The sequence below is a fragment of the Cervus canadensis genome, chromosome 27 (genome assembly GCF_019320065.1).
Source record: "Cervus canadensis isolate Bull #8, Minnesota chromosome 27, ASM1932006v1, whole genome shotgun sequence".
Classification (NCBI taxonomy): Eukaryota; Metazoa; Chordata; class Mammalia; order Artiodactyla; family Cervidae; genus Cervus; species Cervus canadensis.
In genome coordinates, this window is record NC_057412.1 from 40,458,060 (window position 1) to 40,483,873 (window position 25,814).

Sequence of the window (25,814 nt, forward strand, 5' to 3'; positions counted from 1 at the left end):
AAGGGATTAGATATGATAAACAGAGTGCCTGAAGAACTGTGGACAGAGGTTCATGACTTTATTTAGGAAGTGGTGATCAAAACCACCCCCGAGAAAAAGAAATGCAAAAAGTCAAAATGGCTGCCTGAGGAGGCCTTACAAATAGCTGAGAAAAGAAGAGATGCAAAAGGCAAAGGAGAAAAGGAAAGATACACCCATCTTAATGCAGAGTTCCAAAGAATAGCAAGGAGAGATAAGAAAGCCTTCCTAAGTGAACAATGCAAAGAAATAAAGGAAAACAATAGAATAGGAAAGACTGGAGGTCTCTTCAAGAAAATTAGAGATACCAAGGGAACATCTCATGCAAAGATAGGCACAATAAAGGACAGAAATGGTATGGACCTAAAAAAGCAGAAGATATTAAGAAAAGGTGGCAAGAATACACAGAAGAAATATACAAAAAAGATCTTCATGACCCAGATAACCACGAAGGTATGATCATTCACCTAGAGCCAGATATCCTGGAGTGTGAAGTCAAGTAGGCTTTAGGAAGCATCACTATGAACAAAGCTTGTGGAGGTGATGGAATTCCAGCTGAGCTATTTCAAATCCTAAAAGAAGTGAAGGTCGCTCAGTTGTGTCTGACTCTTTACATCTATACAGTCCATGGAATTCTCCAGGCCGGAATACTGGAGGGGGTAGCCGTGCCCTTCTCCAGGGGATCTTCCCAACCCGGGGATTGAACCCAGGTCTCCTGCATTGCAGGCAGATTCTTTGCCAGCTGAGACACCAGGGAAGGACATCCTAAAAGATGATGCTGTTAAAGTGCTGCAGTCAATATGCCAGCAAATATGGAAAACTCAGCAGTGGCCACAGGACTGGAGAACTCAGCAGTGGCCACAGGACTGGAAAAGGTCAGGTTTCATTCCAATCCCAAAGAAAGGCAGTGCCAAAGAATGTTCAAACTACTGCACAATTGCACTCATTTCACATGCTAGCAAAGTAATGCTCAAAATTCTCCAAACCAGGCTTCAACAGTATTTCAACCAAGAACTTCCAGATGTTCAAGCTGAATTTAAATAGAAAAGGCAAAAGAACCAGAAATCAAATTGCCAACATCCGTTGGATCATAGAAAAGGCAAGAGAATTCCAGAAAAACATCTACTTCTGCTTCATTGACTATGCTAAAGCCTCTGACTGTGTGGATCACAACAAACTGTGGAAATTTTTTAAAGAAATGGGAATACCAGACTACCTTACTTGCCTCCTGAGAAATCTGTATGCAAGTCAAGAAGCAACAGTTAGAACCAGACTTGGGAAAACAGACTGGTTCCAAACTGGGAAAGGAGTATGTCAAGGCTGTATATTGTCACCCTGTTTTAACTTAAATGCCGAGTACATCATACAAAATGCCAGGCTGGATGAAGCACAAGATGGAATCAAGATTGCCAGGAGAAATGTCAATAACCTTAGATATGCAGATGACACCACCTTTGTGGCAGAAAGCGAAGAAGAGTTAAAGAGCCTCTTGGTAAAAGTGAAAGAGGAGAGTGAAAAAGCTGGCTTAAAACTCAACATTTAAAAAACTAAGATCATGGCATCCGGTCCCATCACTTCATGGCAAATAGATGGGGAAACAGTGGAAACAGTGGCAGACTTTATTTGGGGGGGCTCCAAAATCACTGCAGATGGTGACTGCAGCCATGAAATTAAAAGACGCTTGCTCCTTGGAAGAAAAGCTATGACCAACCTAGATAGCATACTAAAAAGCAGAGACATTACTTTGCCAACAAAGTTTTGTCTAGTCATAGCTATAGTTTTTCCAGTAGTCATGTATGGATGTGAGAGTTGGACCATAAAGAAGGCTGAGCACCGAAGAATTGATGCTTTTGAACTGTGGTGTTGGATAAGACTCTTGAGAGTCCTTGGATTGCAGGGAGATCCAATCATTCCATCCCAAAGGAGATCAATCCTGAGTATTCATTAGAAGGATTGATGCTGAGACTGAAGCTCCAGTACTTTGGCCACCTGATGGGAAGAGCCAACTCCTTAGAAAAGACCCTGATGCTGGAAAAGATTGAAGGCAGGAGGAGAAGGGGACGACAGGACAGGATGGTTGGATGGCATCACTGACTCGGTGGACATGAGTTTGAGCAAGCTGCAGGAGATGGTGAAGGACAGAAAAGCTTGGTGTGCTGCAGTCCTTGGGGTTGCAGAGAGTGGGACACGACCGAACGACTGAACAACGAGGGATATGTTATGCCAGTAAAAAGCTAAACACAGTGAGCGTCACCCCTTAGGAACTCAGCAAATACTAGTTACTACTTTTATTAAAGAGACCGCCTTTCTTGGTTGGAGACTTTACTGGCTGTAGTAGCCTGTACTTCCGTTGGAAAGCAAGTCAGATTTTGGAGGAAGGCCTTGCACAGTGATTGGCTGGGTTTTTGTCTTGTGGCCCCAGGAGGGTGTTGAAAGTGAAAGAGCAGATGAGAGGTGCTCATAGTCCATCCAGGAGACAGGGAGTCAGGAGAGACTGGCGGGGCAGCCGGAGGGCCCAGGGATGCTCCGTGGTTCTCCGCCGCTTAGCCGCAGGCTCACCTCTCCCTTGCTGGATTCCACATGCTTTGTACGTGTCACCACCACCGCCCCACCCCTACCCCAGGCAACAGGGTCACTGTTCTCCGTATTTAATATTTAAAAGAGAGGGAGACAGAGAAAACACAGTTGTCCAGATTGTTGAAATTAGAGTTCTGCAGAGTTGTGAAAACTCACTGTGAAAGCTTACTTCATCTAAGAAGTGGAAAAATCATTTAAGGAGCTGTTGATTTTTTTATAAAAGGAAAATAACTCTTCTGATTCTGACTGAACCAATGGTTTAATATTCATTGACTACAGATGTTAGGCTATATACAAAGTGTTTAAAGAGAAACAATTCCGTCACTCTAAAAACTGAAAATTTAACAAAGTAATTCAAATGGCACATAACACATTTTATGTAGCTGTTTATGACTTGAGATGTTTATATATATGCTATATTAAGGAGAGTTTCTAAACGTCAAAGCTATCCCATAACACTTACAGACAGAATTGTATTGTTTTATTTAATAAGGGGATTTTCTAATTATAAGAGCCTTTGTAAAATGCAAAAAGATACAGAAAAAAATAAGTTACTTTCGAGATACCACTTATCAGTTAGTATTAATTATATATCTTTCAGTCTTTTTTCCTATGCATTTGTCTATATCTTTTTACAAATGGAAATCATACTGCATATCATAACTTTATAATTGTCTTCTCTACTTAATATGCTTCCCTGGTGGCTCAGACAATAAAGAATCCACCTGCAGTGTGGGAGACCTGGGTTCAATCCCTGGGTTGGAAAGATGCCCTGGATGAGGGCATGGCAACCCACTCCAGTATTCTTGCCTGGAGAATCCCCTTGGACAGAGGAGCCTGGCGGGCTGCAGTTCATGGGGTCACAGAGAGTGGGACATGACTAAGTACAGCACTCAATATGTCAGTATCTCATGAGAACTTTCCATGTCATGAAATAGTTTTATTTTTTCATTTTTAGTGGCTGCATAATATCCTGTTGAGCTTTTTTCCAGTTTAGCAGAGATATAATCGACATGTATCATTGTATCAGCCGAGGTGTGCATGATCGGTGCCTGTGCTACCTGTGAAATGACTACTACAATAAGTTAGGTTAACACCAGGCACTTCACATAGTTCCGTTTTTTTATCATGGGTACATGTGATACCTGTGAAATGACTACTACAATAAGTTAGGTTAACACCAGGCACTTCACATAGTTCCGTTTTTTTTATCATGGGTGCATGTGCTACCTGTGAAATGACTACTACAATAAGTTAGGTTAACACCAGGCACTTCACATAGTTCCGTTTTTTTTATCATGGGTACATGTGATACCTGTGAAATGACTACTACAATAAGTTAGGTTAACACCAGGCACTTCACATAGTTCCGTTTTTTTATCATGGGTACATGTGATACCTGTGAAATGATTACTGCAGTACATTTGGTTAACATCAGTCACTTCACGTAGTTACAATTTTTTTTTTCTTGTCATGAGAACTTTTAAGATCTACTGTCTTTAGCAACGTTCACATGTACAGAGTAGTGTTGTTAACTGTAATCACCATGCTGTATTTTACATTCCCAACACTTATTTATCTTATAACTGGAAGTTTTTACCCTTTGACCACCATCAGCTATTTTTTTCCTGCCTCTCACCCCTGGCAACCACCATCAATCTATTCTCTATAGCTATGAGTTCATTTTTTGGTTTTGTTTCTTTTTTTTTAGGCTCAACATATAAGTGAAATAATACAGTATTTGTCTTTCTCTGTCTGACTATTGCACTCAGTTTAATGCCATCAAGGATCACCCATCTTGTCACAAATGGCAGGGTTTTCTTTTTATGGCTGAATAATGTGTGTGTGTGTGTGTGTGTGTGTGACAAAGAACATTGACATTCTTTATCCATTCATTTGTCAGTGAGTAGACACTTAGGTTGTTTCTGTGTTGTAGCTATTAGCAGTAATTTTGCAATGAACATGGGGGTACAGATATCTTTTCAAGATAATGATTTCATTTCCTTTGGATATATACCCAGAAGTGGATTTACTGGGCCATAGGGTGGTCCTATTTTTAATTTTTAGAGAAACCTCTATACTGTTTTCCATAATGGCTACACAAATTTACAATCCCCCCAGAAGTGCACATGGGTTTCTTTTTCTCCACATCCATGCCTGTACTTGTTATCTCTTGTCTTTAGGTAACAGTCATTCTCACAGGTGAAAGGTGATAGGTCATTGTGGATTTGATTTGCATTTCCCTGTTGGTTAGTGATGTTGAGCTCCTTTTATATAGCTGTTGGCCATTTGGATGTCTACTTTGGAAAAAATATCTATTCAGTTCCTACACCCATTTTTAAATCAAATCATCTTCTTTTTTTTTTTTTTTTGCCATGGAGTTGTACCAGTTCTTTATATATTTTGGATATTGATTCCAAGTTATATGGGTGTTTAACAGTTCTATTAAGGCAGGATATTTGGGTTGTTTCTAATTTTTTTGCTCATGTAAGTGGGTACACATTTATCATCTTTTTAAGTAACCGTGCTTAAGTTTCTGGTGTTTTATTGAAATGGAAGAATTATTTTATCAAACTCCAAGCATTTTAAAGCTCATGTTACATCATGTCCAGTTGCCTTCCAGAGAAGCTGTACCTGTTTGCTATCCCACCATCAGGTCAATTATTTTTAAGGGAACGCTATTAACCCATTGTCTTTCTTCATTTATATCATTTTTAATTTACAGAGAGAGTCTTAAATAAGACGCAATGTAGTTATAAGAAGCATGAAAAGGTCTTTGGGGAGAGAGGAAATTACTGAAATAAACCAGTATTGAGGGGAAGGGCTGTGGGATAAAAGAAGGCTTTGTTATTTACGTTTCCAGGTGTGACAGCTTGGGGGCAGTGGGCAGAACGTAGGGAGTGGGGAAAAGCTAACTGTCCAATTCTGGGACCTCTGAGGAACAACCTCTGAGGTCCCCTTCCACCCCACTTTTCAATATTGTCTCTAGATAGATAGGAAGACAGTAGGAATGAGTCATTTACCAGTCTTTTCAAAGGACAGCAGACTTTAGAGCTCATTCATCTTAACTCTCTTTTCTGCCTGAAATTAACCTCCCAACCCTGTCCTCAACCTTCTGCTGATTCACCTTTTCAGAGACAGGCAGACTCTACTGGATTCAACTCCTCTGAGGGGTCCCTGCCCTGAACTGTAGGATCAGTTCTGTTCAGTTGCTCACTCGTGTCTGACTATTTGCGATCCCATGGACTGCAGCACGCCAGGCCTCCCTGTCCATCACCAACACCTGGAGTTTACTCAAACTCATGAACTGTAGGATACATCTTACCAAATTCCTGTCGGAATGAGACTTCACCCTCTGGGGCTTGGTGAAATAGAGGCCTGGGATTGATTCTTTGCCAGCCCTTGAGCATTTCACAAGCTTAGCAAGAGCAGCTTCCCCGAGAATCAGTGATAAGATTATAAGGAGAGCAAGTCTCAGAGTGCTGCATTTGTTTTCCATCAGACAGGGACAGCATTTAATGTGCAGAGATTAGTTGCCAGTGTTGGGGGGATGGGATGGGGAGAAAAGAACAAATGAGGCCAAAAAAAAAAAAAGCAACCAAAGGAATAAAAAATCCTTTTAATAAGCTTATGTCATGAGTTCTTTAATGTAGCAATTCTCTGTCTCTTTCAGGTGGCCTTCATTTGAACCCCTTAAAGTTTCTGATTTTTGACTGGAACTGGAGAGATCAGAAGTTGAGAAGGATGATGGACATTCCCGAGGTACCATGTAACCAGCAATCCAGCACTTCCCTTTAATCTTTTTTTTTTTCAATTTGAACTTGAGTTCAAATACAGCAATAAAGTCTTTGACATGGGGAGCCAGCACATTCTGGCCTTTGAAATGATTTCTTTTAACTCTGAAGTAACTACAATCATAGAGGCCATCTCACCCCTTACATATAACTGTATCCTTCCCATGTGTTTCATAGAAATCAGCTTTGGTTCTTCATCAAATGCCCAATGGCCTCTGCCCCACTGGGGTCCACATCTATACCTTTGGGAAACAGGAAGGTCTGGAGGACTTGGCGTATTTCCCTGTGCCTTGTTTTAGAGACATGATCATCTTTGCCTTTTTATCCTTAGAAGTGCATTTGGAGGTGAGGGGCACAAACTTGCCTCATTGCCTGCATCTCCACATACCCAAAAGCCTGCTTACATAATGAGCAATTTACATTTTGAGGAGTGGGGAAATTTTTTTGATGTCTCAGTGCATTAACAAACTGATTGAATACCTTTGTGGGACCAGCATTAGCTGATTATATATTTATGAAAGTGATTCATCATCATCATAATGTGACAATTGACTTGACACCCACCATGTTATCATGGGGCTAATCTTTCCATCTAGCCTGGTGCTTAGAAGTAGCGGCTGGAGAGAAGAGGGTTGTGCGGTAACAAACATGGCTGCCCGTCACCAGCCAGAGATAAATCATGACAGTGACTATCAAAGACGCTTGCAACTGAGTTTCCTACACACACAAACACACACACACACACACACACACACACACACACACACACACAGAGTCTCCTGAACTGACTGGTTTCTTGAAACCAGTTTAACCAACTTGATGTAAGGCACATGAGGGCATATTTGATGATTTTGCTTATAATGTTAAATCTGAGTAAGCCACCACTAGTTTTCTAAGTATAATAATGAGGAAGAAATAGGATTCACAAAAACCCTTTTAACCCAGACTTATTTTTATTGTGATGATGTCATTATTAGTAGTTAACCTGTATTAAAATACTGTGTATAGTCTAGACATACTTTGGATATCTTGAAACACCGTTGTGTAAGATTTTTTCTATGAGAGTTTATTTTGAAGGGCTACAAACAAGAGGACATCTACATGAAACTGATGTCTTATGTAGTTCCTCTTCCTTTAATTATGTAAATATTTCAAACCCGAATAAAATACAGGTTTTGCTCTTCCTGATTCTGGCCATAACAGCTGCATAAATACCAGGGGATCCAGATAGTTGAATTTATTCACCAAGTTCATCCTCTCTTGATCTTAAACTTTTTTTTTTCTTCTTTTCCCTCCCTTAGATAAGAAAGGAGGTTTTTGAACTTCTGGAAATGGGAATCCTCAGTCTGTGCAAGACAGAATCTTTGAAGCTGGGCCTTTTCTAAATCTGGATCCTAATGAAAAGTCCTGTTTTCCTGGTGGGATTTATATGGCTCTGGCCCATTGTAAGCACTTGGTAAATACCAGCTATTGTTTATTAAGTTGACTGTATCACCAGATGGCTCACTAGGAATCTTAGGTGGGGATTCTTTTACAAAATGAATGTGTCCTTTGCCAAATCCCTTGTGTAATAAAGCATCACTGGCTTGTGTGTGATTTTTGTTAAGGAGACTGAGTTTTTCTTTCACCAGCTGGCCTCTGATGTGACTATACAAGAGATGGTATTACCAAATCACAAGTCCATATGCCCGACGCACAGTGAGGCCAAACAATACTAAAACAGGGGAGTTTGGAACAGATACAGGTTTATTACAGGTTCATGCAAGGAGATGGGTAGCTTATCCCTTAAGAACCCCAAAATTACTGAAAGCTTCCAGCAAAGCCCTTTTCTAGGAAAGGTGAGAGACGAGCGTGGTTAGTTGTTGCAGACTTCTTGGTGTCAGATCCTTTGTTCTTGAGGTCAGGTCATGATCAGGTCACGATGTTCCTATAAATCTCTACCAAACAAATGTTATTCTTTGTTCTGACAAGAAAGGGCAAGGTCCCAAGGAATAGCTATCATCCTTCAGGGTCTTGGTCCTGGCTAAGAGGAGGCAGATCTTAGTTGGCAGCTGCCTCAGAGCCAGGTTCCCACACCCTGCCCAGCCGTCATTGCTGAGGGAGCCAGACATCCAACCCAGCTGGCCCTCAGGCTCCTCAGGCCATCCAAACACGGGGTGGCGGGCGTGGCAGGTGGGACCAGGTTCCTCAGACTGCGACCGGCAGAAGGCCACTGCTATCCGGTAGCAGAGACAGGGGTGGGGGAGAGGTTCACCACAGCCTCCAGACCATGAGTGGCCCTGGGGAGGGCTCTGGAGTCCTGCTGGACACAGCCCCTAGTCTGTCCACTGGCCCAGGGCTGGCCGAACTGGAGGGCCTCCCGGAGAAGGCCTGAACTCGCCTCTCACCTCACTCTACCTGACGACCACCACCCCGCTGACTGTCGGCTCAGTCACTTCCCTAATGGTCACCCACTGAAGGTTGGTTGCTTGTGGGCAGGGCCCCACTGAGGCACGGACCAGTGGGTGAGCAGCACCTGTTGCCTGGTAACAGGGTGCAGAGTCGTGATGCACAGCAATGGCCACCTGCTAAGGGCTGGGCTTTCTTACAAAGGGAAAGAGCATCCGGGCAGCCTCAGGCAAGCCCCTTCCCTCTCTGAGCCTCCGTTTCATCAGCTGTGAAATGGGAATACCACCTTGCAGGATTGCTGAGTATTTCATGAGACAGCACATGTGGGACAGATTTGTCAACTGCAGTGCCTCGTCCCAGTGTGGAGGGTGTAGTGGTGGGAAGAGCCGCAAGTCCATGCGGCAATTTATAAACTAATAAAAGACAAGAGTATAACTACAACTACCCTATTTATCTGTTCAGCTCTTTGTTTTGAGATAATTTCACAGTTACAGAAAAGTAGCAAACATAGTGTAGAGAATTCCCATATTCCCTTCCCCCAGCATCCCCCCATGTTAACATCCTGTATAATTACGTAGTACAATTATCAAAACTAAGAAATCAACATGGGTACAATACAACTAACTAAACTACAGACTTCATTTGGATTTTTAACAGTTTTCCCACTGATGTCCTTTTTCTATTCCAAGATCCAGTCAAGGATCCCACATTGCATATAGTTGTCATTCCTTAGAAAATATATTTAGAAAAATATGTATAATCCGTCACATTTAATCATTTAGTCATTAAAATAATTCTGGAAGAAATGTCTTAGTATTTGTATTTTCTAGATGATGAAACTGAATCTCAGAAAGGACACATTAGTTTAAGTAGCAGAACCAGAAGGCAAACCCAGATCTCCCATACTCACTTAAGGACACCATGGTTATCTGTTTGGACAGTCAGGCATATACAGCAAATGAGAAAATGAAGCAAGCAGACGCCATTAGTGCATTCCACATTCAAGTTTGTGAAATTTTAAACGAGCCTAGCAGCATGGCAAATCACACTCCAGCAAATTACCTGCTTCCTCCCACCAGCCACCTGCTGCTTGTGCACCTCTGTGGGCTAGAGGCCACACACAGGAATTCCAAGGCTAATGGAGCAAGTTCCGTTCTGCAGGACCCGGATCAAACTCCACAAATTAGAGGAAAAAGAAAGAAAGCCTCCACAGAATGACAATTCGCCCAAGCTATACATAGCTCAGTGTAACCCTTGCGGGGCTGACCCTCCCCCAAGCAAGAGCGAATTCCGCCTTCCAACTGAAGCATCACCTCTTCCTGCCTGATGACCTTCAAACTGACATGCCGCCATTTCCTGGTTCTTCAGCAGCTTTTGGCCTTCAAATTCAGACTTGAGGAACATCAGTTCTCCAGATTTTGGACTTGTCAACCTCCTCCATGGTCCTGTGAGCCAATTCTTTGTGATAGATCTATTCTCTTTCTCTGGCAATCCTAATGTACTCCTGTGAAGCACCTTTGGGATTTTGGTTAGGTTGGTTTTGTTGCTTTATAAAAAGTGTAACAAAAACTGTTCTTGATTTGTTATCGTAATGACCCCTCAGGTAGATGTTACCTGTTTACTGTAATCTCACCCAATGTTGAAACAAGTACCTAGATAGCAAACACATCTGATATTTTGTAGGCCAACTCTGCACACTTAATCTAATCTCACAGGCTGTTACTGAACTAAGGTTCTTGACCACATTTACTTATTAAAACAAATAGTAGGTGTGAACTAGAAGTGTTCACTACTGTCTCCTCACACAAATCAGATACCAACAGCCGTACTCATCACTACCCTCAAGCCAGATTCAAATGGCTTGCTGAAAAGTTCCAATTGGTGTTCTGCTTTTTTCCAGTCTTGCAAGGGGAAACTTTGACTCTGAATTGGAAACATCCCAGTGTAAGTAGTTGCATTTGTTCTGTTTTCCTTTAAACTAGGTAGATTTGCCAAAGTCATTTTCTTCTTTAATATAAAAAGAGTCCAGCATAGCTTCTCTGCCTAATTAATGTTAATAAAAAAGATTAGAAACTCGCATGCTGCCTAATTTTTTGAAAATCCTAATTCTACATTTTAAATGCATCTTGAAGAAGTAATTATTAATAGCCTAATGAAAATAATGTTAGTAGATTTCTAATATGTGAAAAAGCAAAACCAAACCAAACAATGATGCCATATTACAATATTGAACACTTAAAGGATTATTTTCCTGTTGCTTTCTCTTATCTCATTTGGGCTCCATCAAAGCAGGTGCTTGGAGAAAGGTTAGGAGGAGATGTTTTTCATCTACACCTTCTTACCAGAGTCCTTCTTATGTATGAGAGAGTTGGAAACTACTGAGATTAGACATCTGTGTTCTGCAATTCCTGTTTCTTTCTCCCTCCCTCACTATCACAAATAGCAAAGTTAGCTATAACCTGAGAGCATTTTCCCAACTTAGTTTATATTCATGTTAATGGACAGTCACATTTGTTGAAAGTTGACTGCACTCACTTCTATTTTTTGTATTAATCTCCAAGGATTTGGGCAAGTTCTTAAAGATAAATCCATTTTCCCCTTTCAGGAAAGGCTTGCCTTGAATTAGTCACCACATCCCAGAAATAGCCTGCTGTAACTGCTTCCCAGTGTCGCCAGATGTGGGTTTATACTGACCTGCTGGGGACTATTCCTCCTAGGCAGGGTACTTAGCACAAGGCTTTTGAACCTAAGAAAAATGTACGAAGCCATGGCTGGTTGAAGGGAGCCGCGCTCTTACTGAACAGAGGTCTGATTAAGGCATCATTCTAGGAAGCAGAGGTACTTTGCCACCACAAAGGAAGAGTCACAGAATTCTTAACATTAAGTGGTGTTACTTTGAGCAGTAATGTCATAAATGTCTGAGAAGTATATGTGGGTCACCTGCAGGACCAGAATGAAGAGGAAATCCCAGGACTGCAAGTCCAGATTGCCAGACAACTCTGCAATGAAGCAGCAGCAGCTGCCTGCCTTCCGGCTCCAGCTCTCAGCCAATGAGATCCTCTCTGGCTTTTTTGCCACAGGGGTCTTCTGCCTTGGCATGGGCATCATCCTTCTGCTGTCTGCAAAGAGCATCAGAGAAATAGAGGTTTGTCCCATCTGACATTTTAATGCATTCTAAGGATTTTAGCTTTGGGACTATAAAGAATGGTCAGTGTGAGAACTCAGCCGCTCTGTAGGGAACTAGACAAGACTGGAGCATCCCTTTTGCAGATGGTGATAGAGCCGCTGTGTGCTGTATTCATCCCTCCTCTCTCTTGAGGACAGGCACTCTCAACCTGGTCAGTTCAGCCATACTTGTTTACAGGGGCCTGGCAAAGTCAGGAGCTTTTTATGCTGGCGGAGTACCCGAGCAAGCGACTAGTGGAGGTGGGAGGAGAGGCAAGACCAGAGGACTGCCAGACACCTGTGAATCATATTGATAAAACGTGTGAAGAGCCAAAGACACAGGTCTTCAAATTTGTGCCACTTTCAAGCATTTGCGTCTCCCTTTGCAAATAGACTCCCTCAGATCCTTGTCTTAATCCAGGAAAGGAAAGATCGCAAATCTTTCTGGCCTCTAAAGGATTCTTACTAAAATAAATCAGGTTCTACTCAGAGTGAGAAAAGCTGAAGCTAAGCTGTGACCCCCTCGGTCATTAGCCTTTTGCCAATTTGACTAACAAGCCATTGGAGAATGAGAAGCCCAGAAGCTGGCCTGGGGAGGGGAGCTCAGATCTGGCCTGATGCCATGCCCACATTTGGTCTCATAAATTAAGTAAATACTTCACGCCAATCAGCTCTGAGCAGATTACCAAGACCATATGACCTCTACTCCGAAGGCTGCCGTGGAAAGCTCGTCTAGTCCCTCTCCCCATAGGCTAGTGGCAAAATTACCACGGAGGCCAAGTCTGGCAACACTGATTTAACATCCATGAGTGTATGCACGTGCTCAGAGTTCTTTTGGGTGTGCAGATGAGTAAACTCTAAGTAAGAGGCAATTCCTGCCTTCAGTGAGCACATGATGATAGAGTAAGCAAGGCAGTGGGTGCCAGGAAGAGGGCGCTCGGCTGCGGCTGGCGTGTTTGCTGTACCCACAACCCCTTCCTTGCACCTTGCCAGCGCATAACAGGCACTCACTTAGCAAAAGAATGGATTTGGGCAAGCAGTGGGACTTCAAAGTAGAACAATGCCATTTCCGTCCCGCTCCTCCTGCCCACACGTCCTGCTCTGTTGCCTTTCTCCTGAAATGTCCTACTCTCCCCTCCCCCTCCTGGCAGGCTGTGTTCCCAGGGCCCCTAAGTCCTCTGGAGTCCTCCAGTGCGATCATATAAACCACCCGGCCCTCCCATGTAGCAGAGGGCAAAACGGGAGGAGGAAAGTAAGCTTGCCTTGTTGAAGGCGGCAGCAAAGTAATTGGCTTGCAAGGTTGATGATGTTCATTCCCACAAAGAGCGCATCCTGTTTCCTTTTCCATTTTACTCTTCACCAACCCCTTTCTTTCCTGTTCTTCCCCTCCTCTTCCCACGTCCTTCCCGCTTCCTCCCTTCTGAGCACCCATCCCCACCCACCATGAAGTGCAGCCTCCATTACAAGGCAGCCATTGCTGAATGATGTCGCCTTATGCGTGAGAGGAGAACCTCACCCCACGGTTGGCCGAGGCCACTCTGCAGACAAGTTTCAACAGAGTGGTTTTATCATGATTTTAAGAGGATTTTTCAATCAACTGTTCTTTTCAGCCAGTTCAGCTAGGACTGTTTCTAAACGTTTTGTTTTTATACAGAAAAACCAGAAGCCGCCCATGGAGTGTGGTCCTCTATTGCACATGAAAGTGTTTCATTATGATGGGTGATGAGATGAAGCGTGTATCTCAGGCCAGTGTTGTCAACACACACTTAGTAGAAGAGTCCTGAGCTGGTTTTTCTCTTCTCATGAGTGAGCCCTGAGGCACAGCAAGAAAGGGCCCTTTTTGCAATTCACTTTAAACAAGAATGATAATTCCTGCCTCTCCAAAATTCTGTGAGGAGCAGACTATGATCTTTGCTGTCATTTTAGAGCTACACGCTTACAGAAGCACTCACACAGCAAAGCAGATTAAACACATTGATTTTTGATATGTTTTTCTCATAAGATTTTTAGAGCCGGAAAGCACATTGGATGTCATCTACTCAAAAATGTATTCATCAACAAAGACGCTGTTTCCGTTTTGGCATTATAGAACTCTCACAGGAATCCGTGAAGTAGAATGTATACTGCTGCAGTGAGCTCACAAATCAATTCATTGCTAGCCAAAATGATGCTGATGAACAAAATGTGGGCCCTGGAGGTTAAGTGTTTAACTCAAGATCAGAGACTGGATGAACACAGTTCAGTGCGCTAGCTCTCAATTAGATACAGCCCTGTTCTTTATTGCTTTTTAAAAATTAGAATGCAGTTCCACAAACAGAAAAGGTGTCAGTATTTTTAAAAATAATCGTTCGAGTTTTTCTGCATACTTAAAGAATGATTTAAGTGAATATAAGCAACGGAGTACAGCTAAGTAGCCTTTTGGCTAATCTTTAATTTAGTATTCACACTTTACCCATTTGACTTCCAAACACCCAATGGCTTTGCAAGTATTCAAAATTCCCTCTTTCTTGTTAGTCTTCTCTCCCAAAGAATCTACAATCTGATTGGTAACTTACTGAGAAGAAAGCCAGCCCCTGTTCCTCTCCCATCCCCAGACTCTTCTAATTACTCCTCAGCACCCACACCACCCCCAGGTGCCCAAGACGAGTGTTCCTGGAGCAGAGGGAAGTGCATGGCCCCATGGCCTCTCTCTCAGCCTCCTTTCCCAACTCTCCTTGCAACTCCATCTTCACGTCACTGAATCGAGCCAGAGCTCACAGGATCTGCCCATGTGGGACACACTACCCTTTTTTTTTTTTAAAGAGTCCACTTATTCCATTTTGCACAGAATTTAACTTTTACAGAACATAACGGCATTTTTAAAACAATTGCTTCACATACATCAGTAACTCTACATTTCTGAAACACTTCTGTTTCTATGTTTGGTCATTTTTTAGTAACTTCCTCAAGACATCATGCAGAAGAATTCACTAGTATAAGTATTTTCCATAGGATAACATGGAAAACCAGTGGAGTGACTTCCCCAGAAAGCTGATTCGACCTGGGCCATGGGCCCAGTTCTCCTGAGTCACTGGCTAATACTTTCCTAATGGTGACTTCATCACAACAGGCTAGACATGCAGTAGAAAGCCTGAGCTCCAGTACATGGCAGAATACTGCCGGGTGCCAAAATGAAAGGAGGCCCCTCCTCCTGCGCATCCAGGGAGCTGGTTCGTGTCCCAGACAGCATGCCCTTGACCCGGCGAGCCTGGTGACTTGAGTGTACTCGGGATTTTAAGATATGTACTCACATCCCTTTTTAATTAATAATTATCTTTTTCCCTGTCTGACAGATTAATTATACAGAAAAATGTGCAAGTTGTGCAAGACTGCGAGAAGATGCCACTAATTTTGACAAAGAATGCAACTGCTCTATTTCCTTTTACCTTCCACAGAAAATGGAGGTGAGATTCAGGAGCCTTCATTTGGCTCTATGCTGCTCTGTTCCTAATTAACACACGGCAGTGAGTTTGTGATCTCCACCAAATGCTTTCCAAAACTGAAAATACAAAAAAGTCAAGCAGGGTGGGAATGGCGGCGGGTCTTACAAAGTACTGAGTTTGTGTGCAACTCTCGCCCTTTTACCCATTTTTTTTTTTTTTTCGCCTTGGAATCTTCATTCTTCTTTGTGTCTAAATTTCCAGTCTTTACTCACTCAAGTTTGTAACATAATTCTTAACATCAGTCAGACAGATTGTGTGGCGAATGGAAGCACAGGAGGAGACCATAGAAATCTCTGAATTTGGCCATTCGTTTCACAGTGAGAAAATTAATGGGGTGAAAGGGTAAGTGACTTGGCCAAGGTCACACACTGAGTTAGTGTCAAGGGTCACACACCTGGTGGGACTCTCCTTGGGCCCCTCTCCAAGTCATTCTTTGCATGCAGTTGCCTAATCCCTAAGGCGACTCTTGGCCTGGCTGTCAGACGCTGTGAGAAATGCCGAAGAAATATTAAGAGCCGTCCCTGCTCTTGCGCTGATTAAAGTCTCGTGTTAGTCCAGGTCCTCCTGAGAACCAGATGCCAGGACAGGATTAGACATGCAAGAGATGTACTGAGGGAAATACGGGGCAGGCTGGGAGAGCTGTCGAACAACAACACAGCTCCCACCCCTCGGGGAAGGAGCAGGATGGGGAGAAGGAAGGATGGAGGGACAGAGGAAGAGGAGGGTAGAGAGACAGGGAGAACAGGAGGGAGGAGGGAAGGAAGGTCTTAGGTGCAGTGTATGCTTATGAAAATTTCAGCAAGGCCAGCAGAGAGTCCTTGCCTCAGGATCGCTATTGCTGAGCCGCTGGCTGGGACCAGCCACGGGCAGCATGACCTCGGTGCAAACATAGGACAACCTCGGAGCACAGCCACCAGGGAGGTCCCTTGATTCCACGCCCTGCAGTTAGGAGATCAAGAGGCTCCTTTTCAGGGCCTCCAGTCTTTCTAGGTGGCAAAGATATGATCAAATGAAAATGTATTTCCTTCAACTTTTCAAAGATCCTGTCGCCTGGACTCCACACCTCTCCCCCAGCAGCGCCCTCCTCCCCAAACTGCCTCATCCCCTCTCCTTCCCCTGCAGAGAGACTCTGCGTGGGGGTCTTCCCTTGTGGGCAGGACCTCTCTTGAGCTGATCACTGACCATCCCATCCTCAAGGCCCTGCTTCCTTCCCAAACCAGACTCAGCATCATCTCCTGAAAAAAATCCTCCTTACTTCTGGGAAAGACTCCTTACTTCTGAGAAAGATCTCATCACCAAGACTCAAAATTTCCTTCCTTAACTCCACCCTGCCCGCTCCTTTCTCATTTCATCACCTCTGATGTGTAAGCATCGGTCTATATTTTTTGTCTCTCCCAACCACTTTCTCCCTCCAGTTTCTTGGCATCACCCGAGTTCAGGCCCTCCTGGTCTTGTGTCACGGCATCCTTAACTGCACGTCTAGCCTTTGGCTTCTCCTATTTGTCTCCCATTGTTATTTGCAGAATCAGTAGACCACGCCCTGCACCCCCTCAAAATGTGCACTCTTTCAGATTGCTTTTCAACACCTGAGGACCAACTACCTTTTCATCTTTATCTCTGCAAGAGACCTTGTACTCCTGCCAAACTGACCAGTTTGCTTTTCCTTGATATAACTCTCTATGTTCTTGCTGTTCTTTTGCCTGGAAAGTCTCCCCTCTCACTTGCACTTGTAAGATCTCACTAGTTTTGAGCCTCTAATATCACCCCCAATATTCTCTGAGCCTCCTTTTCACTCATGCCTCCAGCAAGAATTTGCCCACATTTGTATTCTGGGAGCACTGTTTCCTCTCCTCTGATGGACTTACAATCAGCCGCATAATATCCCGTACTCCCTCTATTCACAGGAACCTCCCTGAGGATAGGGACCACGCTTGACATGCCACACCACAGCTACACACCCTCTCATCTCTGTACTACGTACTCAGCCTTCCCAGCTGCGATCACAGGTGAACCACCCATGCTCCCATCTGAAGGCTCACCTCTCCACTTGTGCGGTGGATGCCAGTCTTGCTTGCCTGTATAAGGATTTAACTCAGCAGTTCTCACTTCTCATCCATCACCTTTCCTGTCTACTGGATGATTCCCACCAGCTCTTAGACACATTGTTTCACCTATCTTTAAATATATATATATATATATATATTTACTTTGTTTATTTGGCTGTGCAGGATCTTGGCTGCAGCATGTGAACTCTTAGCTGTAGCGTGTGATCCCCTAGCCAGGGATCAAGCCCAGGCCCCCTGAATTGGGAGCACAGGGTCTTAGCCACTGGCCCACCAGGGAAGTCCCTCACCTATCTCTTAAGAAACAAAGCACTCTTCTATTCTCCCAAATTTCCCAGCCTGCTGGCTGCACATTTCTTTCCTCAGATTAGCAGGAACTGTCGCCAGAGGAGGCGTCTGTGGTGGCTACTTCTAATTCCTCTCATTCTGTCACTCAGAGAAACTGCAGACTTACCCGTGACTTCCTCCTGGACGAACCCAGGGCTCAGTCCTCAGGGCCTTGTCACACCCACTGCACACGGGTGGTCACGCCCTCTTGACACATCTTCTCTCGGAGATCTTACTCCCTGGGTCTTCCTCCTTGCTCCCTGACTGCCCTTCTTTGGTTCCTTTGCTGTTCCTCTTGTTTTCCCCAGACCCTCTCTGTGGAGAGCTTCAGGGCTGCAGCCTTGGTCTTTATCTTCTCTTCTCTGTCTGCACTCCCTAGGAAACATCACCTACCTCCTAGATTTAAACACTCTCCATCACCAGCGCTCTCTTTTCTCTCCCTATCCCAAACATCTCTTCCAATATCCACACTTGTACTTCCAGCTGCCTTCCTGATGTCAACATTCAGGTGTCTCATAGCTATCTGAAGCTTAATGTTTCTAAAACTGAATGACTATCCACTTTTTCCCCTTACCTATTCCATGCCCCCCCCCACCCCAAAAATATACCATTCCAACCTACAGACTTCTCAGTCTCAGCTGGCCACAACGCTGTCCTTCTGATGCTCAGGCTAAAAGCCCAGGGTCATTCTTGACTACTTTCGTCCTCTCACAGCTCACATCCAATCCATCCTCTTGGCTCTATCTTTGGAATATATCCAGAGTCTGCTCACCTCTACCCACCTCTCAGCTCCACACCCACCTCTCAGCTCCACACTCACCTCTGACCTGGATTTCTGCCATAGCTTCCTACCAGATCTCCCTGTTATATCCAAATCTTGGATAACAGCCGGACTGAACTTTTTAAACCGTTGAGTCCTATCATATTAGTCTTTTGCTCAAAAATCCCTGCAATGGTTTCTCTTTCCAATCCATGAAAAACCGCAAGTCCTTCCAAGGCCTTACATGATCTGACTACTTATTTCCTCTCTGACCTCCTCTCTTCATTCTCTTCCCTACCCACTGTCTGACCACAGTGGCTCTTTGTTCCTCGGACAAGTCAGGCGTTCTCTTCATCCCCATGCCTGGCATCCCCTCGGCTCACGCCCCTGCTGCCTTCCGCTCCTGCTTGGCTCAGGTATCAGCTAGCCATCCTATTTCATACTGCTGCCTGTCTACTCACCCTGCCCCTGCACTCCTGATTCCCATTACCTCGCTGTAATTTCCATTTTTTCCACAATGCTATCACCTTTGAACTTACTATATAAACGAACAGATTATTATATGTATTGTTTATTGTCTGCCTCTCACCTATAACTGTTCTTCCCAGGTGGTGCTAGAGGTAAAGAACCCACCTGCCAATGCAGGAGACATTGGGTTCAACTCCTGGGTCAGGAAGATCCCCTGGAGGAGGCCATGGCAACCCACTCCAGTATTCTTGCCTGGAGAATCTCATAAATAGAGGAGCCTGGTGGGCTATGATGCATAGGGTTGCAAAGAGTTGGACACAACTGAGCAACTTAGCATGCGCACTCACCTATAACTACATCTGGCAACCTGTAGTTTCTCAGTTAATGGTTATGGGGTGAACATAAGAACCTTTGCTTCCTCCTTAGTGCATAGCACAGTATACATGGTAGACGCTGACATTTTAACAAATGGAAAAAAGATGAAGTGCTTAATGTTATGGCTTTATGCTCTAGGAAGCTTTGGTTCTATGGGTCCCTTTCCCCCTTGATCCCAGATGAAAGCATGTTGGCATCAGTAATAGTATGAATACAACTGTATCTTTAATCAATTTTTGAGTAATTCAGATGGAAATTATAGGGAAATTACTGAATCACTGGCCACATGTACCATGACCTTTATTTTCAGCCTGCCTTGGGTCCCAGCTCCCATCTTTCATACTCATCCTCTTAAAGGTCCTTAGGGCGAGGCCAAATTTGCATAGCATAGGAGAATCAGTACTTGGGTTGTAAGTGATGTGTATATAAAGTCCACGGGGAAGTTTTATATCTGTGTTCTTTTGTTAGAGGTCAAGATTCTAGCTGTCTATAATTGTGTCCTTTCTTGCCTTCCTCAACTCACCATGCTACTACCACCCAAAAGTAAAGTTAGCGCTGCTTTTTTTTTTTTTCATCCTTAAAACATTAGACATTTATTCTCTCATAATTCTAGAAATCAGAAGTCTGAAATCAAGGTGTCAGCAGGATTGGTTTCTTCTTAGGGGCTCAGAGTGCTTTTTTGGAGAAAAAAATCCAAAAGATAAAACCTTAAAAGGCTTCAACTTCCCATCTGTCTGTGTCCTTTGAAATCCTAAAGACAAATAAGTGTTACCAGCTGCTGACCGTTTCTTTCAGACAGAGTCTTTCTCATAAAAATCTAACCAAACTGTTCAGGGCAACCACGGGGTCTTCCCCTCGCCAGTTCACACACATTACACATGCTAGATGACAAATCCATGCAAGGCTCTCGGCCTTGAACTAGGAATCCGGCACTAAAGGAAAGAAATACCATGCAGTGCATTTGCCTCCAGGACTAATCAAAAAGATGACAATCAAGGAGGCCTTGTGAAATCTTGGACAAAGGATCACTGAAAAAAGTTTATTAAAAACACTCCTGTCTCTAAAGTGTGAGTGTTCATTGTTTATTTTGTCATGTTTATATGAACATATAACTTTGGGTAAGTAGAATTCTCTTCTTAGCTCCCAAGAAAATGTATGGCAAGTTCCATTCCATGGACTTCCTATTTTCTGTAGTTATGGGTCATCAGTAGAGGTTACCTCTCTGTGTGAGGAAACGTAATCCATCATTCCCACTACGCCCGGCTTGTTTGCCTTCTTCCATGCTCTCCGTTTATGATGTTGCAAACTGCCTCTTTGTCAGGGCCCGGCATCTCCCCTTCTCGGTGTCCCAGAGACTTTTCTCTTACCAGGGACTAAGCTCTTCAGGCTTTGTGGTTTTCTGTCACTAGCCACACTTACTATGACCTTGCTTTTCAGCCTGCCCTGGGTCCCAGATCCCATCTCCCATACTCATCCTCTTAAAGGTCCTTAGGGCAAGGGCAGATTTGCATAGCATAGGAGAATCAGCTGGCTCAGGAAATTGTAAGGGAATACTTTTGTATTTCTAGCACTGAATATAGCACCTAACATTTAGGAGCCACTTAATAAAAACTTAGACCTTCATAGTTTTAGATGCACGCCTTTTTTATTTTGGAGATAGGTAGTATATTATTTGGGGCTTCCCTGGTGGCTCAGATGGTAAAGACTCTGCCTGCAAAGCAAGAGAACTGGGTTTGGCTTCTGGGTCAAGAAGATCCCCTGGAGAGGGGAATGGCTACCCACTCCAGTGTTCTTGCCTGGAGAATTCCATGGACAGAGGAGCCTGGAGGGCTATAGTATATTAGGTAGCTACACTGGACATTTACGTTTGCATCATATGTGCTGCTAGTAAAATCGGTAGCAAGCCCTCCCAGAGAAGACTTAGGGCCGTGGTATGTCACCACAGAGGAAGAAGCGTGATGGTAGCCTGTAAGTGGGCAGTCTCGCGGCAGCATCCATGAAAAGGCGTATCTCTCATGGCACCAAGACTACTTATTGCTAAGATGAAAATCATCTTTCTTCTAGATTAGTGAGCTATTCCATCTTTTTGTCCATAACAAATGGGTCACCATTTCTTGGTCAAGTGTTACATGCCATGGGTCTGTGTTAGATCCTAAGATAAAAGGACAACCCTGGAGCTGGGTTTATGTCTGTGGACTGTGGGCACGGCCCTGAAGCCGGGTTTTTGTCTCTGGACAGTGGGCACAGCCCTGGAGCCGGGTCTATAGACTGTGGGCACAGCCCTGGAGCCAGGTTTATGTCTGTGGACAGCGGGCACATGCACCTAAATATGCTTAGTGGCTCCAATTTAAATTATGTTTCATGGATTTGCTTTGAAACTATGTGAACTTGATGCTTACCACAACCCCTAGGCAAAGCATCTTTCTTAGTGTTTTGGGAAAATATTTGAAGAATCAAATTTTATGTATTGAGAATACAAAGCCTAGTTATAAATTTTTTTTTCAAGGCAGGAATGTAGTAACCCTTATATAAACATTAAAAATAAGTTATTCATTCATTTTAATAATTCTGTATATACTATATACTAGGATTTTCCAACACTGATTTTTATTTTTTATTTATTTATTTATCTTATATTGTAGTGGTTTTTGTCATACATTGACATGAATCAGCCATGGATTTACATGTATTCCCCATCCCGATCCCCCCTCCCACCTCCCTCTCTACCCGATCCCTCCGGGTCTTCCCAGTGCACCAGGCCCGAGCACTTGTCTCATGCATCCCACCTGGGCTGGTGATCTGTTTCACCCTAGATAATATACATGTTTCGATGCTGTTCTCTCGAAACATCCCACCCTCACCTTCTCCCACAGAGTCCAAAAGTCTGTTCTGTACATCTGTGTCTCTTTTTCTGTTTTGCCTATGGGGTTATCATTACCATCTTTCTAAATCCCATATATATGTATTAGTATGCTGTTATGTTCTTTATCTTTCTGGCTTACTTCACTCTGTATAATGGGCTCCAGCTTCATCCATCTCATTAGGACTGGTTCAAATGAATTCTTTTTAATGGCTGAGTAACATTCCATGGTGTATATGTACCACAGCTTCCTTATCCATTCATCTGTTGATGGGCATCTAGGTTGCTTCCATGTCCTGGCTATTATAAACAGTGCTGCGATGAGCATTGGGGTGCATGTGTCTCTTTCAGATCTGGTTTCCTCGGTGTGTATGCCCAGGAGTGGGATTGCTGGGTCATATGGCAGTTCTATTTCCAGTTTTTTAAGAAATCTTCACACTGTTCTCCATAGCGGCTGTACTAGTTTGCATTCCCACCAAAAGTGTAAGAGGGTTCCCTTTTCTCCACACCCTCTCCAGCATTTATTGCTTGTAGACTTTTGGATAGCAGCCATCCTGACTGGTGTGTAATCTCCAAAGAAGACATACAGATGGCTAACAAACATATGAAAAGATGCTCAACATCACTCATTATCAGAGAAATTCAAATCAAAACCACAATGAAGTACCAACACTGATTTTTAAAAACAATTTCTTGGGTTTCTATTTGAAATAAGGAAGCTTTCAGTTCCCAATCAATATTTTTGGTACTACTTAAATTTAACAAATCCCATCCATGTTTATTAATATTTCCATTTATTTTTCTTTCTTCTTACATCTTGATGTTCTCCTCCACAGGGTAATGTTTATCTGTACTATAAATTGTATGGCTTCTATCAGAACCTCTATCGGTATATTCTGTCCAGAAGTAATATCCAGCTGGTGGGTACAGATGTAAAGGTAGGGCTTTATTAAATTTGGTATAATACTCTGTTTTTTTTTTTTTTTTAAACCAGATAGATCTTTCAGTCTAAAAGAGCGTATGGAAAAGACAGAAATGCTCATTTCATTCTTTTGTGAACTGAAGGGGCTAAGTATTCAGGATAACTGCTGTCGAGAATGAGCCCTTTCCCTCCTCAGAACAGGAATGTGAGTCTTCTCCAATGAGATGGTTATCCTTTCATGAGTCACCCATTTTTTAGTTTAACAACATCTTATATTAAAGCCAGATACATACTGGACTGTCCAAGTCTTGGTGATAATGAATGTGTCAGAAGGGCAAATCTGCAAGTACCTTTTCAACCACAATTCAGGATTTGTTACTGTTAAGTTGATGGCATATTAGAGCTGCTTCAAACATCAGATTGCTTGCTCTTTGAATGACTGACATATGAAATAGATTTCAGTATTATTTTTGCACACTTGATTTCTGTAGTTTTCTTTAAACTTCCCCGTTTTAGTAGATGGAGGCACCAACCATTTTGACAGTAACCTTGAGTGGTTCATCTCTGTCTGGTTCACTCTGTATCCACCATTGTCTTTTTTTATAACTGGGGCCTTCAGGCAGCCTGGTTTAAGGAAACTGGGCTCTACTTGATTGAATAAAAGCCTTTGGTTTACTGACTATCCTTTCAGACCTAAGATTACAAAACTTTACTCTAGGTAGATGATATTCAACATACTGGCAAGAAAAGCTAAAGGAAACCTTTTCTATACTGACACTATATAAAAGGGATAACCAAATAGTTTTTAGCAGCCATTCTTTTTAAACTATATTCTGGTAGTTAGGTAGATGGGTTTCCCTGTCGTCTGTCATCTAGCTGTAGACCCACAATTTGTATAGTTTTTAGAATATATTATACTCCAATAAGAAAAACTTCTTAAAATGTATTCCAAGGTAGGCTTAGCGTGATATTTAGCACAGCCAGGAAAGTAAAATTTCTTCCTGCAGACATATTCAGTATGCTATGTACTGTTAATGAGGAAAGAAACTACACACATGTGTATACACACATAAATATCTTCAAAACACAAACGTTTTCTAGTCTGGGTGAGCCAGCAGCCTGGGAACAACAGGTCCATAGCCTCAGTCCATGCCAATGGATCAGTGTGGGTTGGCTTAGACCGCCAGTGTTTTCACTTCCAGCACTGTAAGAGTGTACCAAAATCACGTAATCCTGCGTCATTCTTCCTCCAGGATGTTAGAAACTGTGCTCCATTCAAAACCTCTGACGAAGGGCTCCCCATCGCTCCGTGCGGTGCAATTGCCAACAGCCTGTTCAATGGTAGGTGACTTTTCCTGTCTCCAGCATGTTTCCTTTCGTGAGTGTGTAAAATCTAATGTCCAGAGGATTAGTCCTGCAGCTGAGTGGCAGGTTTTCTTTTTTTTTAATGTTTGTATACATTATCCACTGATTTATGATAATTCTTTGGCAAGTAAGTTCTTCACCGGAGATTTGAAGTAGTCAGGAAACATTAGTTAAATGGAGCCTAAGAGTATTTCTCAATAATCGGGGCCTTAGAAAGAAAAGGAATCGTCTTCTGATTCCAGCATCTATGGCATGCAGGCATGCGGAGAGTCTGCTCAAACCCCGCTTTTTCAGCTGTGTCTGGCTGTGCACCTCCAAGTGTGGCAAAACGTTTGCTTGAATCTCTTAACACAGTCTTTAATTTCTCCACAGATACCTTTGTTCTTTTGTACAACTTTAATTCATCTACACAGATCAAAGTCCCACTGGTAAGGACTGCAACTGCATGGTGGACAGACAAATACGTCAAGTTTCAGAATCCAACTTACCAAAATCTTTCTCATGCATTTGAAGGTAAGATCCATACGTTAGCTCAGTATTCCCCTCTCTCTATGGAAACTTTGGTTTTGATGGGTGGGGGGATGTTTTATGATTCCTCCTTCTTTACTTCTTTGTTGATCACCTTTGTTTCTAACTTTTCCTGCCTGTGAGCACCTCCATCACATACCTATCAGAAACACAAAATGATTGGTACCCTGGTTCCTTCTATATTACCTTCAGGAAAAAGGCAATGTTTTAAGAAACTTGTTCCTTCATCTATAATTAGAGTGATCATATAATTTACTGTCCAAACCAGTGCACTCTTGCGAGTCAAAGGGGTCACAGGAATAACTAAAGTTACATATTTATTAGAAAGTGGTGTTTCTTGACCAACAAGTTGATATTACCATATTGATGGGCCAATAAAGTAATTCTATTATAAATTATTTCTAAAATGCAATTCTTTCAAAAGTTAAAAGAATATATCTGTGTACATTAAGCCAACTTTTAAAATGCTTTAAATATTACCTAAATGCTAAAAGATAACAGAATAATTATTCTGGATATGGAGTCACATACTTTAACCAGTTTCTTGGCCATATAAGTCTTAAATTACATGCCCCTGTATTTTTCTAATGAAAAATTTGAATTTTTGTGGAAAAAAAAAGTTCACAAAATTATCTACAATCTCTTTCTTTTTTTTCCCCAAATGGCCCCACTTGAGGCTCTTTGGGTTTGTTTTCATAATCATTGCGCATGCTAGAATCACA

The 25,814-nt window shown here is 42.9% G+C and overlaps 2 protein-coding genes across 5 annotated transcripts in view; both read left to right on the top strand.

The window, feature by feature from the left end:
• CMSS1 (cms1 ribosomal small subunit homolog) overlaps positions 1-7,985 on the top strand; it is a 372,626-nt gene extending 364,641 nt beyond the window's left edge. For all 3 annotated transcript variants that reach the window (XM_043448742.1, XM_043448745.1, XM_043448743.1), the window contains 2 exons: positions 6,269-6,357; positions 7,691-7,985. In XM_043448742.1, coding sequence (XP_043304677.1) covers positions 6,269-6,357; positions 7,691-7,774 — 173 coding nt within the window. In that variant the 3' untranslated portion in view covers positions 7,775-7,985. The remainder of the gene's footprint in view (positions 1-6,268; positions 6,358-7,690) is intronic.
• Positions 7,986-8,120: 135 nt separating this feature from the next.
• Positions 8,121-25,814, top strand: part of LOC122428697 (cell cycle control protein 50C) — a 28,493-nt gene continuing 10,799 nt past the window's right edge. Inside the window, exons 1-7 of one of the 2 annotated variants that reach the window (XM_043448732.1) lie at positions 8,121-10,224; positions 10,678-10,721; positions 11,724-11,922; positions 15,275-15,385; positions 23,114-23,215; positions 24,453-24,540; positions 24,937-25,077. In XM_043448732.1, the coding sequence (XP_043304667.1) occupies positions 11,731-11,922; positions 15,275-15,385; positions 23,114-23,215; positions 24,453-24,540; positions 24,937-25,077 (634 nt within the window). In that variant the 5' untranslated portion in view covers positions 8,121-10,224; positions 10,678-10,721; positions 11,724-11,730. Of the gene's footprint in view, positions 10,225-10,677; positions 10,722-11,723; positions 11,923-15,066; positions 15,152-15,274; positions 15,386-23,113; positions 23,216-24,452; positions 24,541-24,936; positions 25,078-25,814 lie in introns of those variants that run through there. The other variant, XM_043448733.1, reaches the window with a different exon arrangement.